Raw genomic sequence first — 15,941 nt, 5'->3', positions numbered from 1 at the left:
ATTATAGACAGCACAGGCGAGAGTTTTTCCATCCGATCAGAGAACAGAGAAGTGCAAGAACGTGATTGTGTTCTTTGTCTGAGAAAACACAACCAGCAAAGCAGTGGCAAGTAGTTCTAGGACTACTAACTTCTCTAGAGAAATTAGTTCCTCACGGACTTCTACATATGCAGTCGCTACGGTGGAGACTGAAGGAGTTTTGGTCTCCAGCAACAGATCACCCTCATGCGGAAGTTCCTCTGTCTCTGGAAATGAGGAAAGACCTGCTGTGGTGGTTGGACGACAACAACTTGACAGTAGGAGTGTCTCTCCATGTGCCCTCTCCAGATCTTCTGTTATTCTTGGATGCTTCAGCCAAAGGTTGGGGTGCTCCTCTAGAGGACCTTCTATTTTCAGGAGAATGGAGTCATCAAGATAAACAACACACACAAATGTGTTGGAGCTGAAGGCAGCATTCTTAGCATTGCAGGAGTTTCAGGAGAGGGTAATGGGTCTCTCCACAGTTTTGATGTTGGATAATGCTACGGTAGTGGCATATGTAAACAAGCAGGGAGGGGGTAGTTTCTCGACAGCTTCACGACATGACAGTCCAACTGCATCAGTGGGCTGTAGACAATTCAGTGGAGATCAAGCCCAGATACATTCCAGGAAAAAGGAATGTGATAGTAAATAAGTTAAGCCGTTGGGAACAGATTCTGGGAAAGGAGTGGTCTCTGCATCAGGAGGTGGCGGACAGGCTGTTTCTCTTGTGGGGGAGACCTATGATAGATCTCTTCTCAGCACGGTACAATGCAAAATTGGAAGTCTATTGTTCAGTGGTGCCAGACATGGCCACAGTGGCAGAGGACAGCCTGCAATATCTGTGGGACAATTTGGACATAAAGGCAGTCCCCAGTTATCAACGGGTTCTGTTCTGACGGCATGACAATAAGCAAAAATTGCCAATAACCAAAAATCGGCAATTTTCAGTTATCAGCGCCTCTGTTAGGCATGTATCGGCACCAGTACGCAATTATCGGCACCGATAAGCGGAAATCTGTGCCAAAAATCGCCGATTTTTGTCGCTAGGCAAGCACCGAAAAACCGGATCGCCGATAACCAGGCACTGCCTGTATATGCTTTCCCTCCGTTTTGTCTGATTCGCCAGGTCCTGAAGGGTAATGAGGTCCCAGAGTCTCAAGATGATGTTGGGAGCTCCTCCGTGGGCGCAGGCAGAATGGTTCCCGGACCTGCTGTCTCTGCTGGCAGAAATTCTGAGAGAGTTACCTCCTGACACAATCTACTTTGTCAACCTCATGTGGAGAGGTACCATCAGTTGGTACAGTTCCTATCTCTTCACGGGTGGAGACTATCAAGTATCTCCTGCGAGCAAGAGGCTTTTCTCGAAGAGCAGCATCTCAGATGTCAGGATATATCAGGAAGTCTTCAACATCCGTATACCAGGGAAACTGGTCTGTCGACTGTGATTGGTACCATAGACAGGGTTCTTCTCCAATTGGATCTTCTATTCAACAAATAGCTGATTTTCCAGTCTTTCTCAGAGCAGAAAAACATCTTTCTGTGTATGCCATAAAGGGCTATAGGGCTGCTCTAGCGCTAGTTCTGCCTATGAAAGATGTGGATACATCTACTTCTTGGGAAATATCTACGTTGATTAAGAACTTCGGGCAGTCTTGTTCCCCTAGAGATCTCAAACCTAGCTGGGATTTGGCTTTGATTTTAACTAGTCTTACTTGAGCCCCCTATGAACCATTGCGACAGGCTACAGATAGAAACTTGACCCTCAAGGTGGTTTTCTTGCTGGCCCTAGCATTGGCAAAAAAGGAGAGGCGAACTACATGGTTTGTCTTATGATGTCAAACACACCAGGGGTTGGAAGTCTTTAGCTTTCAAATTTATTCTGGGGGTTGGAAGTCTTTAGCTTTCAAATTTATTCCAGAATTTATTGCGAAGACTCAAAATCCTTCAGTCCATGATTCAGTCCATGATGAAAGATTTGTCTCCTTTTCTATACATTCTTTGGGAGACTTTGTTGACAGTGACCCTAACGAAATGTTATTCCCTGTCAGGGCGCTGCCTGCTCGACATCTCAGACCAGGTTGTTGCAGACTTTTTGTTAGCGCAGACTGGGTCATGAAAGAAGTGTCCAAGAATACAATCTTGCTTTGTCTACAAGAAACAATCATGAATGCCTATTCACCTGCATCAGGAGCTTCAGAGAATGTCGCACTGGCAAGAGCGCACAACGTTAGAGGTCTAAGCTCCTCATTGGCATTTAAGAAGATGTCTGTTCATAGAATTCTGAAAGCTGGTGTGTAGCATCACCAAAACACTTTCACTTCCTTCTGCTTGAAGGATGTTGCCCGTAGGTCCTTCGACACTTTTTCCTTTACTATAGCAACAGTCCTGACACTTTATGATCACACCTCATAATTGTTTGCAGCACCTAACCCCATAAATGTGACAAAAACAGAATTCACTTGCAATCGTTCTTCAGCTGTGAAATATTTGTGCGTGTTTAAAATATAATACCCTCAGTATGTCGTAATGCTTCCTCAGATGATAAGAATATACTAGGACAGTCCCATTCCCTTTTAGAGAAGGGAATTGTTATAAAAATAAAGACTATCGTAAATTAAATTTTGCTTATGCAAACATCGTTTTCATCAAGACATAAGAGAGGGCAACCCTCATCAGTTGACAAAATTATGACTGACCCATTAGTATGAAGGAAAAAGTTACTTGAAATTTTAGAAAGTCATGTTTAACTTGCTGTGTTACAATAAAAACTTGTGGATGATAAGAACTGCAATGACATCTGAATCATCTTAAAAATTAATAGCCTCTGTGCAGAAGTAAACCCCCCCTAGCGCTGTCAGTGCACTGTAGGCATTACCCCTGATACAGTAGTCTACTGAGAACCTTTGTCAAATTATGTGCATACAGCACCTGAATTGAACTGAATATAGAATTTAAGCCAAGGGCCAAGCAATGGGACTTATAAGGTCATTATGAAATACTGACTTCAAAAATAGAAATGCCACAAATGTAAGGTAGTTAAAGGGCTTGAAAGAAATTCTTAAAGCCACAGCCCGTCATATAACTGGTAGAAAATAAAAAGACAACCATGTTACTAATTACCTGTTGATTTGTTTCAATTCTGAGGATCCAGAACAATTTTACATGCATGTCCACCAATAAGCTGCTGGAAAGCATATTCATGCTGTGTCATTGCTATGTTATGAGATATAACTGGATCGACGGTGACCAGTCCACCTGCAATTAGTTGTTCACACTCTTTCCAAGTATGAAAAATCCTGCAAGATGGAAATTTACAATATAAAAAGTTTTCCTTGAAAGAATTAAACTTAAGCTCTGCTTGTTCATCTAAGTTCTTATATTACAAAAAAGACATATCTAGTGTAAGCTTATAAAACCACACAAAATTCAGGACAATATATACATATACTGAGTTTGTAATCAGAGTAATGAATAGGTTGGAAGAGGAAGAACTGAAAATGCAAGCTTATTTAATGTTTACTGACTCTTCTATAGCTGTACCTCTATTAATACTAAGTAATAAGGATGCATTTCAGTACAAATAAAGACTTGACAATTACGAGCTGGTGAATGTGATATCTGTAAAGGTTATCCGAAAAGTCAATGGATTTCATTACCTATTTTAACCAAAAATTTGGTTACAGCAGTTGTCATTGTACAATCTTGCAATACCTATCATTCAAAAACCATTTACAGTACTGTACTTACTGATGAACAAAACTATTTCATATAAGAGCTACTTTTGCATACACCAACGAGGCAGATCATATGAACTTAATTAATGGTAAATCAATCTTAAATACAGTATATTTGGTGACCGAGTGTACAAAATGATTTCAATATGAAACAAAAAGCAAGTCAGAGAATGGGGAGAAAACCCCACATAAACATCTATACATACCAAGATATGGTGAATTTACTTTAAACCTTTAGGCATGTTCCTAATTGAACAAGCCATATTTTTAGACTACAGTCTAAAACTAGCACTTGAAGACACTTAGTTATGATAGCATGTAGCCATGAGATAAAAAATATAAACCGAGATGTGAAAATGAATGATAAATGGGACTAGGGTAAATTTTTGCTATCACAGAAAGGGTGCTCAACAAACTGCTCTTGTAATTAGCTTAATGTCAACATCCTGTAAAGGGCTTTGCACACTAATACACATAACAGTTAAAGAAACATTGTTTGACAGGGTAATGCTTAAATTCTGACTTATATGTGGATAAACCTAAAGAGTAAAATGCAAAAGGAAAGCTCTCAGAAAATAGGAAAAATATAAGATAAGATATTGAGTGGATAATACTAATAAGATTTTTTGTTTGACTGCAATTGAAGGACCCACAGAAAATGTAAGTGTGGAAGATTTGGTGACATCTCTCAAGTTGAACAAAAATACATCAATTTTAAGTACTGGAAGCCTACTCTGATCACATGTGAGATAATCATATGTTTAATATATCCAAAAGTTGATGGTTATGCCAACAATATTTTTCATTTGATAATGAATGATATGCCACATTGTTGAACTGCTAAGAGGCAAGGAAATTTTGGAGTCTACATGGTAAAATAAATTTATATTTTCCAAACATCTCTAATGGCAGCAAAAGTTTCGATTTACATATTTTTCATTGACTAGCTGAGTGTCTTAATCAGTAAAGTTTTAGATAAAATCAAAATCAAGACAGCAAAGGGACCACATTATTTTTGCATGAGACATGGTTTCACATTGCGATGTGCTCTGTAGGTAACTGAAATATTCAACTACATCCAGTGCCTGTCCCTTCCATCACAATATATCTTCTCACTTTCTGTAAGTTTTTTTATTCTTTTCAGGGAAGAAAAAACTGATCCCTTTATATTTTGCAATCCTGAGTATTTGTTATGCCATCTTGATCATCTGAGTTATGGTACTGCAATGACCTGCACACGGCACCATGGTAACATTCCAAATAGATTTTCTCTTGGCTTCCTCAATGATTTTACTTGCACAGATTTTCTAACACATCTTCTCCATTCCACTCTTCTATCTGTTAAAATGTTATATCACCACTAATAATTTTTTGTAAACTTCAGTTATCCGTGTACAGCAGATTCCAGGAATCTCCCTTCCTGCACTTGTTTTGGTTGTATTCATTAATGTAATAAACAATATAAGATTCAGTGCTGGTCTTTGATGGAAACCAGCGTCTTCCTCAAGGTTTTATATCAAAATGAAAAGAACCTATAAAACAGTATTAAGAGTTATATGTTCATGGGAAGTCTCTACTAGTATTGAAGTCAGGTCCTACAGATGATGAAGATTTAGGATATTGGGACATTCCTGACCTAGTTACAGATCAGAGCATTGGAATTAAGACATACTTGGTGACAACACTTTACAAACCTGATCTACCCCAATTACAGCTCATTCTAACAAATGTTCTGTATTCCTTGAGTAAATGAAAACTGCTATTAAGTGAAAATAGGGAAACAGGGAGTTGTAATTGTAGAGATATCGCAAGTGGCTCGCCATGCCTAAATCAGAAGAGGAAATCTCGTGCTGGAAACCCCACTTAATCTGGTCAAAGAGATTCACTAGGATCAGTGAAAGATTGGCGGATACCATAATCTTATTGATGATAGATTGGAAGAGACTGGAGTGAGTAAAGACGTGGATATCCATTTTGTCTTATTAATGAGAAAGTGTGTGTTTTCATGCTTACAAGTAACGTCTTTCAAGGTATACATCTGGACTCAATATTGTGGAAAACAAACCCTCCCTCGATGGGACATTCCTTCTGCCTACAAATATCAGAAAATCCCTACATAAGCAACCACAAATTAACATCCTGCCCCATGGATGATATACTCTTAAGGTAGTCATCAAGATTATGCCAAAGGACCACTGACCAATGTAATCAGCTAACTGGCTAACATGAGAGAAGCCAGCCATTCAGTGATGACCACTGGAGAGGCACCCTTATAATCCTTCGCCTCATCACTTTTTTCACCCTTACCTCACCCCATAAATATCACGAGACACAGCAGCAGAATTCAGTTGCCATTATCCTGTGTTAAACAGCAATGAAATGTGAATGACAATATAATTCCTGTGACTGTTTAGTAACTTGCACATTTGCACTAGGAAAATAAAGACATCTTTCATTAGACCTAAATGAAAGGATATTGTGAGAAACTTCTATTCTTTCCTTAATGCTCTCGTTTCCCACACTGGAACCATGAGAGAAAAAAACCCTTACATCTGAAATTTATGGTTAATGAGAAAGGCCTGCAAAGGAGGGCCTTATGAGTAACTCCATCCTCTGACAGTTTCATGTTGTGTTTGGTAGCTGGTAATCATATGGATATATTTTGTTTTAGATACAATAATAATTTTAATGGTTATGGTTTGTATAAAAAAAGAAAAATTCAGATTTTTCAAGCTAAATTAAAAGTGGAGAAAAAAATTTAAACTAAAATGCAGTACTGTACCTTCTTCCATGCACAGTTTTCAGTGTAAGGGATTTGAAGACAATGTCTGTGAGCACATTTTCTACGTGCAACGGCGCTTTGGGGAGACCAATTAACGCCATCTGTCCACCCTTTTTGGAAAAAAAATTATTTTAGAACACTTGGTTTTCTAAATCCAAGATATGCTGCACAACAGCTTCAAGTACCGTCAGCATTTGTATAAACATTTGTAGCTTATTCCCTGTAAAACAAAATCTTTCTTACCTTTCTAAGCCAGCTAAATGATTTATTAAGAAGTGAAGCTGCTCCACTTGCTTCTATGATGCGTCCAATTCCATTATTGTCTGTGTGACGCATTATAGTTTCTCCAATATCCTCCTAAAAGTAAAATATCAAGCAATAGGGATCCCACTTGGTGTTATATATAGCATAAAGTCCCAAAATGATTAACAGCAACATTCATTACCTCAAGTAGGAATATTTTATGTCTTTGTGATAAAAGTGTTCCAACCTTATTTCCATTGACAGTGACAGTAGCACCCATTGCCTCTGCCAATTTCAGTCGCCCAGGGTCAATGTCCACTCCAAATACTTCACGAGCACCTGCATGTCAAGTTTCACAGAACCGAGACTTGTTAATTAACATTCACTTGTAAATACACTTTCCTTCTTCAAGGGTTCTAACTGGCTCAAGGATTGTGTGCTCCAAGAATATAGGCAAATACAATATACTGTAGTTCATTTTAGAAAATGGTGTAAAATATTCATATTTCAAAATACTGTACTGTAAACATCCAGAATATCAGCAGAAACAAAATTTACCTAGAGCTTTAGCTATGGCAATAGCAAACAGTCCAACTGGTCCACATCCAAGCACCAAAACATTTTCTCCCTTTACTTCAATATTCTCCACTGCATTGTGTGCAACACCTGATAATACAATAAATTATAAAATAAATCCATAACCTTACTGCAATGTTAACACAACATAATAAATACAAATATAATATTATAAGTTACTCTATAATTATAGTTATATCATTTTATGGTCCTCCAAATTCTTTCTCTAGTTGACATTACAACACTTAATCCTCAAGCTTCACACATCAAGGCTTTCTTGAATTAAGCATGCATGCTGTTATTAGAATGCTCACTAACACTGGTGCAGAGATAATAGTATTCTCTTCTGCTTTAAAACAACATTAATCTCTTTGTTTTTCTAAAACTGCCTGGTTTGCAAGATGGTCAATGCTTTAAACTACTATCTGGTTCAAAAGCCACGTTTACATACATCAGTGATAGCTTGTGAGTTTTTGTGTTTCGTCTGATCAAATGGTTGTTTGCTTCTTGCATTTTCAATGTTTATATATATATACACTGTATGCATGTGAGATTGTGTGTACTGTATACTATTAATACATATTTGAACCTACCCATAGGTTCAAGTAATACTGCCTGATTTGCAGTCAGACTGGTGGTTAGAGCATAGCAGTAGCGTGCTGGAACACGTGAATACTGAGCACAGCCACCCTGATCTGTCCCACGACCATGCCCGTATTGGTTCATTCTCATACATATGTCTCCTCTCTTCTCCTGTAAATGAACATTATATATACATTATAATAATACACACACACACACACACATAATAAAGGTATTAGATAGTCACAGAGTTTTTTCATATTTTTGTTTCCTTAATATTAATGCATTCATTTTTAAAAAGAGAAGAAAAGAAAATTGCTTCTGTTAAATCAGTCATGCAAACTTTAGCAGCGTGATGCCTATGCGTATTCATTTTGTAACGGACAAAATGGTAGCCCGTTCACATAAAAAAAAAAAAAAAGAGGAAAATGGAACTATGCTATTGGTGAAGTAAGAAATAAATTTTCTCATTGTGTTAATGAAATGTCAGGCAAAATCACAGTGTGGGAGAAAAATCTGAAAAAGAACATAACCCTTAGATTTAAATGTAGCTTTTTCAAAAGACTGTTATCAACATTACTGGTAAATAAAAGAAAACTTACACACTAACTGATGTTTCAGCATGACCTCAGAACTCTGCATGCAAAGTACCATCTCATAACCGAGAATGATGGACAATATAAATGTACAAGAGGTTCTCCCAACTTTCTATTATATCCCATCTGTATTAAAAGTGAACTCAATGAAGGATGCACAATGAATGTATATAAAACATATATACATCTCTTATATATTCATGTCGTCCATCATGGACTTTAAAAGTACTTTCTTTTTCACTTTTTTCTACCTTTACGGCTCTTGCATTTTTTTTTTTTTTTTGCTTTTAGTAATATCTACAAGAAACAAGTATAAAATGTGCCAAAGTTTCTTCGGCGCAATCAAGTTTTATGTACAGAGTATAATGCTGTATGAAAACTCTCAGCCATGGCCCATGAAACTTTCAGTCACAGCCCGGTGGTAGCCTGAGTTGCTGGCACCTACAGCAGTGCCAGACACATGATCATGGCTAAATTTAACCTTAAATAAAATAAAAACCACTGAGGCTTGAGGGCTGTAATTTGGTATGTTTGATGATTGGAGGGTGGATGATCAACATAACAATTTGCAGCCCTCTAGCCTCAGTAGTTTTTAAGATCTGAGGGCAGACAGAAAATGTGTGGAAGGACAGACAAATAGCCATCTCAATAGTTTTCTTTTACAGAAAACTAAAACTAGCGACGTATATAGGGGTAATGTTTGTACGTACAGAACATTCACTTTTAACTACTTCCTGGTCCAAAGTCCAGGTTTACCTAATTCAGTTAAAGCTTACATGCTTTTGTGCTATGTTACTCATGTTATGCTCTTTTTTTTAAAATAAAATAGTTACCTGTTCCTTCCAAATAAATAGTGTCTATGTACAGTATTTGTTGTTCACCTATGTTTGATGTGCATTATACAACTTAGACTAGTTCTCTCATTTTAATGTCGTTACCTATTTCCTTTTCTTTATATACTATATTTTACGTTTCTTTACATACTATACCAATGCTTTCTTACGTTCATCCTCTTTTATTCCTTATGTATATATATATATATATATATATATATATATATATATATATATATATATACATAATGCATGTGTATATATACAAATATATTTGAAAAGCAGTGATCTGTAAAACAAAGCCTATTCTTACCTTACAGAGATAACAAGAGCCACAGTAAAAGTGGTTTTCAACAGCAACACGTTGACCTAGCTTCAGTTCAGTGACTCCTTCGCCCAAAGCCACCACCTCTCCCATTGCCTCATGACCTCAAGGATGAGATGGAGGTCATAAGACCGAAGATGATAGATGATTTTAAAAAACATATTCAGTCATAAAATACTTAATATCAGATACTGTACTATTCTAAGTTTTATGTGAAAAATTAATTTTGGAAATGACTTCTTGACGTTTCAGGCACCTTGAATTATGTCCATTATACAGTTCCTAAGCCAACATCAACAACAACAAGAGCAAAAACAATAATAATGACAATGAAAATAAAAACAATACAGTAATCTAGACTATATAAAGAATGTCTGCATGTTTAAGTATGATATACAAAAAATAAGTTATAGTTGGAAATGCCACAAAGTTAGAATCATAGTGATGTACTTTTAACTTAATTTCATGTTGCTTCCATTGCCCAGGTCTTAAATAATAATAATAATAATAATAATAATAATAATAATAATAATAATAATAATAATAATATTATTATTATTATTATTATTATTATATAGCTGTTTCCATGGCATTTAATTTATACAGTCTTCTCTATTCTTCTTCTTATCTTTTTTTCCTCAGCCTGTATCCGGTAAATCAGGTGTCCCAAGGACATACAAAGATTTCTATTTTCTTAGGCTTATTTCCTCTGCCGTTTCAAACCCACTCTGCCGTTTATTTTCAAAGACTGAATGAAATGGCATGCAGGTTATAAGGGTATATATAGCAAGTGAGGGTGGGGCAGTGGGTGTACAGTTGCCAGGTCAGTTATTCAGCTGCGTTTTGGTTGGTCACGGGTTGGTGACGAAGTCGGTCCTGGAGGCGTTGAGAACTTCCGGGCCTAATCGCTAGTGTAAGTCTAAACACAGATATAAGGTATCCTTGGAATTTTTGGGAGGTGAGGCTCATATTGTGACCTAATATTTGAAAATTTAAACATGCTTTATGTAAAATCAGTGACAATCTTTCGTATAAATATTGCTACATGGTACAAATTTAGTACTGTACTCGGGTAAGCAAAGAAGATGACTTCAACAAATAGACACACAACAGTCAAAATCAGTTCTTATATCTCTTGATGGCTGAAATATTAAGTGACCTGTCACCAATGTACCATCCCCATACGTTATAGGTTCTAATCTGGGTCAAGATAGGTGCGTTTATATATAATTCCCTTTGGGTGTAAGTTTTTCCTTAGGCTACAATGAATTAAGTTAATTGGGCTTAGTATATGAAAGAATAAAAATGAGATTTGTTAAATAGGTGCTCATTTATCATACATATACACAGTATAGTAACATGGTATAAACTAAGTACTGTATTGTAGTCAGCTATCACGAGTCAAAATCAGTTTTTATCTATCCTGATGCTGAATGCATGAGGTCTACTATCACTCACATGCCATCCTACAAATGCATAGGTCTGAATCCTGGCCTGGGATGGTGGTACCAATGATCCTCTACTACAACGCGAAGGCTGATGTAAGTCGAGCCATTCCGTTGAATTAAGGTTCGGTTGAAAGTGGTGTGCAAAACACTGATTTGTCTATGATTGTGGGCTTACGTTTATGGGTGCTATGGATTAATGATTCCTAGGCGATACGATATGGTCGACAAATTAATTGTTTGAGGATGTCAGAACTCTTGTTACACCAGCTTTAAAGAATACATTAAATCAATGTATTAGTTTTTTGCTGAGTCAATAATCGTTTTAACACGGTAACATTTGTTTGGCGGTACCAACCGACAAAACAAAATATTATGTAAATACTAAGAACATTATGTCGGTACACAAGAATGTTATGCCTATGCTAAGAATACGCGGTGAGCGTGGTCATATTTGTCAAAATATAAAGAGAAAATGGGACAGAATGGACAGAATGAAGAACAAGACACCTGGTAAGGTTTTCTTAGGAAATATCCTGTTGCAGAGAGAGAAGCAAATAATGCCGCTTATATCATTAAAACCCCTCCAGTGGCTGCGATTTTACCATAATAACAATTATAATGATAATCTTCTATTTAATGAATTACACATGCCTATGGATCAAACACTCCCCTAAACTTTTGTTTTACCTGGTATGAAGGGAAGCGTTGCTATGATGCGGGCTGTTTCATTCCACTTCCAAAGATTAATATCAGAGCCACATATTGCCACCTGGAATATAATCCAGTTAAAGAACAGATTAAAAAAACAACAGATTTGGTGTGGAAGAAAAATGTCAAGAAGCCTAATCTACTTATGCACATATGAATACAATGTCAGCGAGATCTAAGATTTCAGGTCAAAAGCAAAATGTTTTGTTAGTACAGTACAGTACAATAAAATAGGTGTCACTGAACACGTCTCCTGGTATCTCATAGTTTGTTCCCACCAAATTTTGCAATATGCTGCCAATATTGTGGTAAAAAAGTTCTGAGCCTTTGCCATAAATGTTGGCTACTTGGGTAATGCTTAGTGGCAAGATGCTATACAATTCTTGAGGGTAGTGAACACAAGAAATAAATTCTTATCTGCAGCTTCTTTGATCTCGTAACCTATAGGACAATGGCAAACTCTGACTGATTTCCCGATATAAGTGGGTAAAATCTTCATTAGCTATGGTGAAAGATTTGCAATAGCAATACCGCACATGTTGACACGATATCATTTCGTAAACCCTACACAATGCTTAAAGCTTCTACTCTAGTCATTTAAACATATAGATAAATAAAAATATATACTTTTCATCCTAATGGTCATAAATATAATAAAGTTACAGAGAGAGAGAGAGAGAGAGAGAGAGAGAGAGAGAGAGAGAGAGAGAGAGAGAGAGAGAGAGAGAGAGAGAGAGAGAGAGAGAGAGAGCATTATTCTATTACTCAAGGCAGGGGATGCCAGGGTGTTTGCATTAGACCACAGGATCTCATTTCCGTGAGGAAAAATTTTATAATGTTAGCCTACCAATCTGGAAACTTCACAGAAGAAAAACATTATTGTATTTACCATTTAAATATCTTTCTTGCTTTCTCAAGTAAAATTACTATACATACATACATACATACATACATATATATATATATATATATATATATATATATATATATATATATTTTATATATATATATATATATATATATATATATATATATATATATATATATATATATATATATATATATACACACACACACATATATATATATATATATATATATATATATATATATATATATATATATATATATACACACACACACACACACATATATATATATATATATATATATATATATATATATATATATATATAAACTAGCATGATACGTAATAATTGCAGTGGCTGTAACATAATTCAGCTTTAAAAGAGCAAACGCCTCTTGCTTAGACTGTCACAAATGACTTCCCAAATTATTACTGTGTGACAAAGAAAAGGAAAATGGTTAGCATATTAAAAAAAACTGACCAAGCACAGATCGATTATCGTACTTGTAAGTGTATTAAAGAGAAGAAAAATATTGTTCTTGAAGGGCCTGTCTCCTACCGAAGCTCAAAATTCTGAGCCAAATGCTGGAAGACGAAACACTAAAGAACATAAATGATAAAACAATAGGACTAACAGTTAAAGGGAAACTGAATGCCTAGCAGCATTATGTTATTGAAGCTCGTCTTTAAGAAATTCCTTTGAGCCAACTTTGTAAATTCCCAATCATTCAAAATCTTATCTCAGCCTCACAGCCACAGTGTATACACGGGAAAAGTATCAGTTTACCAATAAACCTCATCTTAATGTCACAAAATTATCTGTCCAGGACTAATGACTATTACCTTTTGTTATCTATTATTGTAAAAAATACTTACTGAGTTGCCTAAGAATATGAGTATTCGGCATTAAACCAAAGCGTTTCCTTCCAACATTTAAAACATCTCGTCAATAAACTACTCTACCTCAAAGTCCATAAGCTAGTATCACTGGCATCTTTCCTATATACCACTTTCCAGGCATTTAGCAAGAGGACACAGTAAAAATTCTTCAATAAATTACCCTTTCTACTTTGATGATCACGTCACCGGGACCAGGTTTGGGAACTGGTCTCTTCACTAACTGGTAGCCTTGTTCCTCCGTTTCCTTAACAAGGCATCTCATTTCTGATGGCAAGGACATCTTCCTGAAAGGGTCAGTCACATCATTATTATGGCAAGAGTTATTTTCACAAGCATCGTCAATGCACAGTGAGAAAGATAATAGGACATTAGAAACTTTCCAGCACTCCCTCCTAAACGTTCATCTAGACTAATTCTCGTGATTACACAACAGTCCTTCGCTATTTCAGTTATGTAGTTACTGCTCTGGTCGAGTTTTCACTCATTTATTAATAATGCTGCATAGTCCTTACTAACTTATCCACATCTTTTAACTGCATACTATTAAATAATTTTGTTTTTACATCAATCAGTATTTTGTAATTTATGTGGTTTTGAGCTGCCTCCAGCTTCCGGGTAACTGCATTCACATGCACTGTATGGCAAAGAAAAATGGCATATTTATACGTAAAGAAATGCACACAAATGTAATAACAAAATACAGAATGTCAAGCTCCAAGTCTGCAATTTTAAATGACTAATATATAACACCAAAGACTTGGGCTGAGGTACCAAAGGGCTTTGTCATTGGATAAAAAGGGGCGCATAAAAGAGATCAATACAAATAACGGTATAAAAACAGACATTATTTTCTACACATAGATCATCAGGATAATTAAAGGAAATGAATAAAGATTTGTTTCCTTACCAACGGAGACAAAAGGAAGAATAATGGAGAAAAGGGGAAAATAATAAGAAAAAAAGAGATAAAGATACATTAACTGCATTTATGCAGAGATATTAATCGAATATATTCATTTTGTCATAGCTTAATAAGTTAGAATTACCATTTCATAAATTAACTGCTTCTGACCCAAGCTAAGGACCATGAGTTTCATATTCTACTTACAGTAATGTCTTACACACCAGACAACTGAAATTTACAGAATCACTGAATACTAATAACTTTAAAACACCATGACGTTGCCTATCATGTTGGTGACTACGTAGTCATTTTATAGAACTCGTGATTAAGGACTTACCAATTAAATATAAACCTGCCTAATGGTTTTTTAATGCCAAAATCAGTAAGCCAGGAATACAGTGGCAATATTTGTCTTTAATAAGAACTTAGCATATAATATATATGTGTTTATATTTACAGGCTAATTATTCCAAGTTGAGAATATATAGCCTATTTTATGCTCGGTAAATCGTATCGCTCTTGGATTTACGCAGCACCAATTTGGAGTTTCATTTTTGACCAGTTATTGTAACTAATCCATTAAATGTGCAACACATCTACGTATACCAAATATTTTACGAAATAATTTCTACCATATTACAAAAAGAAAAACAATTTACATCTGGGTTAAAAGTGATGGAAACTGCCCGATGACGTGAGCCTTGTTTACAAACAAGCCTCAGCTGAAGCTTCCAAGGCCGACGGCCCATCTGATCAAGTATACCAACCGTAAACTATCCCTTTCGAGTCTTGGAGTTCCGTAGTCTGCCAAACGTGAAAGGGGACCAGTCTACCCTAAAGTAAACTTAAATGCCTAAATATCTGCTGTTTGTTGACAGCATTGGTCTTATTATTAAATGTCTAAATTTCCTCTTGCACCTTGTTATCCCATTACCAAAATAGATTAGAATTTGTACTCATTTTCCTTTGTAAACGTTTCGATATAAATTTAAAGTTTTCTAGTTTCAGAATCTATGATTATTACACAAAAAAGTTTTCACCTGTACTCACCTACGTGTACAATATCTGGTGACTTTAGATCTCATAAAACAAAGGAATGGTGGTATAGCAATTCGCGTGATTAAATATATTAAATTAAACTTCTACAGAGCCGCGAAAATATCTGCATTATGCTCTTGATAACTTCACGTACCAAGAAAGAACTGGAGACAAAACTGTAGGTGAAATTTAATTTCAAAAATTCGGTGAACATCCAGTACCTTAGCAACGTGGTGCGTTGTCCGGGTGGAATAATGACCGTCTGACAGGCGCCAACAGTGCACCTGTGAGAGACTGAGTCGATAATTTCAGGAAACTCAGAATGTTTCGGCTTTGACCATAACTAACAGTTTGATGCTTGTTGGAGTATGCACTATTGCATG

The 15,941-nt window shown here is 36.1% G+C and overlaps 1 protein-coding gene across 6 annotated transcripts in view; it reads right to left on the bottom strand.

The window, feature by feature from the left end:
* LOC136848810 (L-threonine 3-dehydrogenase-like) overlaps positions 1-15,941 on the bottom strand; it is a 38,768-nt gene that overhangs the window by 22,031 nt on the left and 796 nt on the right. For 2 of the 6 annotated variants that reach the window (XM_067121475.1, XM_067121474.1), the window contains exons 1-10: positions 15,571-15,709; positions 13,777-13,900; positions 11,828-11,909; positions 9,681-9,796; positions 7,950-8,109; positions 7,339-7,446; positions 7,028-7,119; positions 6,781-6,894; positions 6,538-6,647; positions 3,142-3,317 (exon numbers count right to left, since the gene is read on the bottom strand). In XM_067121475.1, coding sequence (XP_066977576.1) covers positions 3,155-3,317; positions 6,538-6,647; positions 6,781-6,894; positions 7,028-7,119; positions 7,339-7,446; positions 7,950-8,109; positions 9,681-9,796; positions 11,828-11,909; positions 13,777-13,900; positions 15,571-15,605 — 1,104 coding nt within the window. In that variant the 5' untranslated portion in view covers positions 15,606-15,709 and the 3' untranslated portion in view covers positions 3,142-3,154. The other 4 variants (XM_067121477.1, XM_067121478.1, XM_067121476.1 and 1 more) reach the window with 4 other exon arrangements.

The sequence above is a fragment of the Macrobrachium rosenbergii genome, chromosome 19, assembly GCF_040412425.1.
Source record: "Macrobrachium rosenbergii isolate ZJJX-2024 chromosome 19, ASM4041242v1, whole genome shotgun sequence".
In the NCBI taxonomy this organism is placed as follows: domain Eukaryota; kingdom Metazoa; phylum Arthropoda; class Malacostraca; order Decapoda; family Palaemonidae; genus Macrobrachium; species Macrobrachium rosenbergii.
This window is presented reverse-complemented; position numbering and strand designations above follow the sequence as displayed.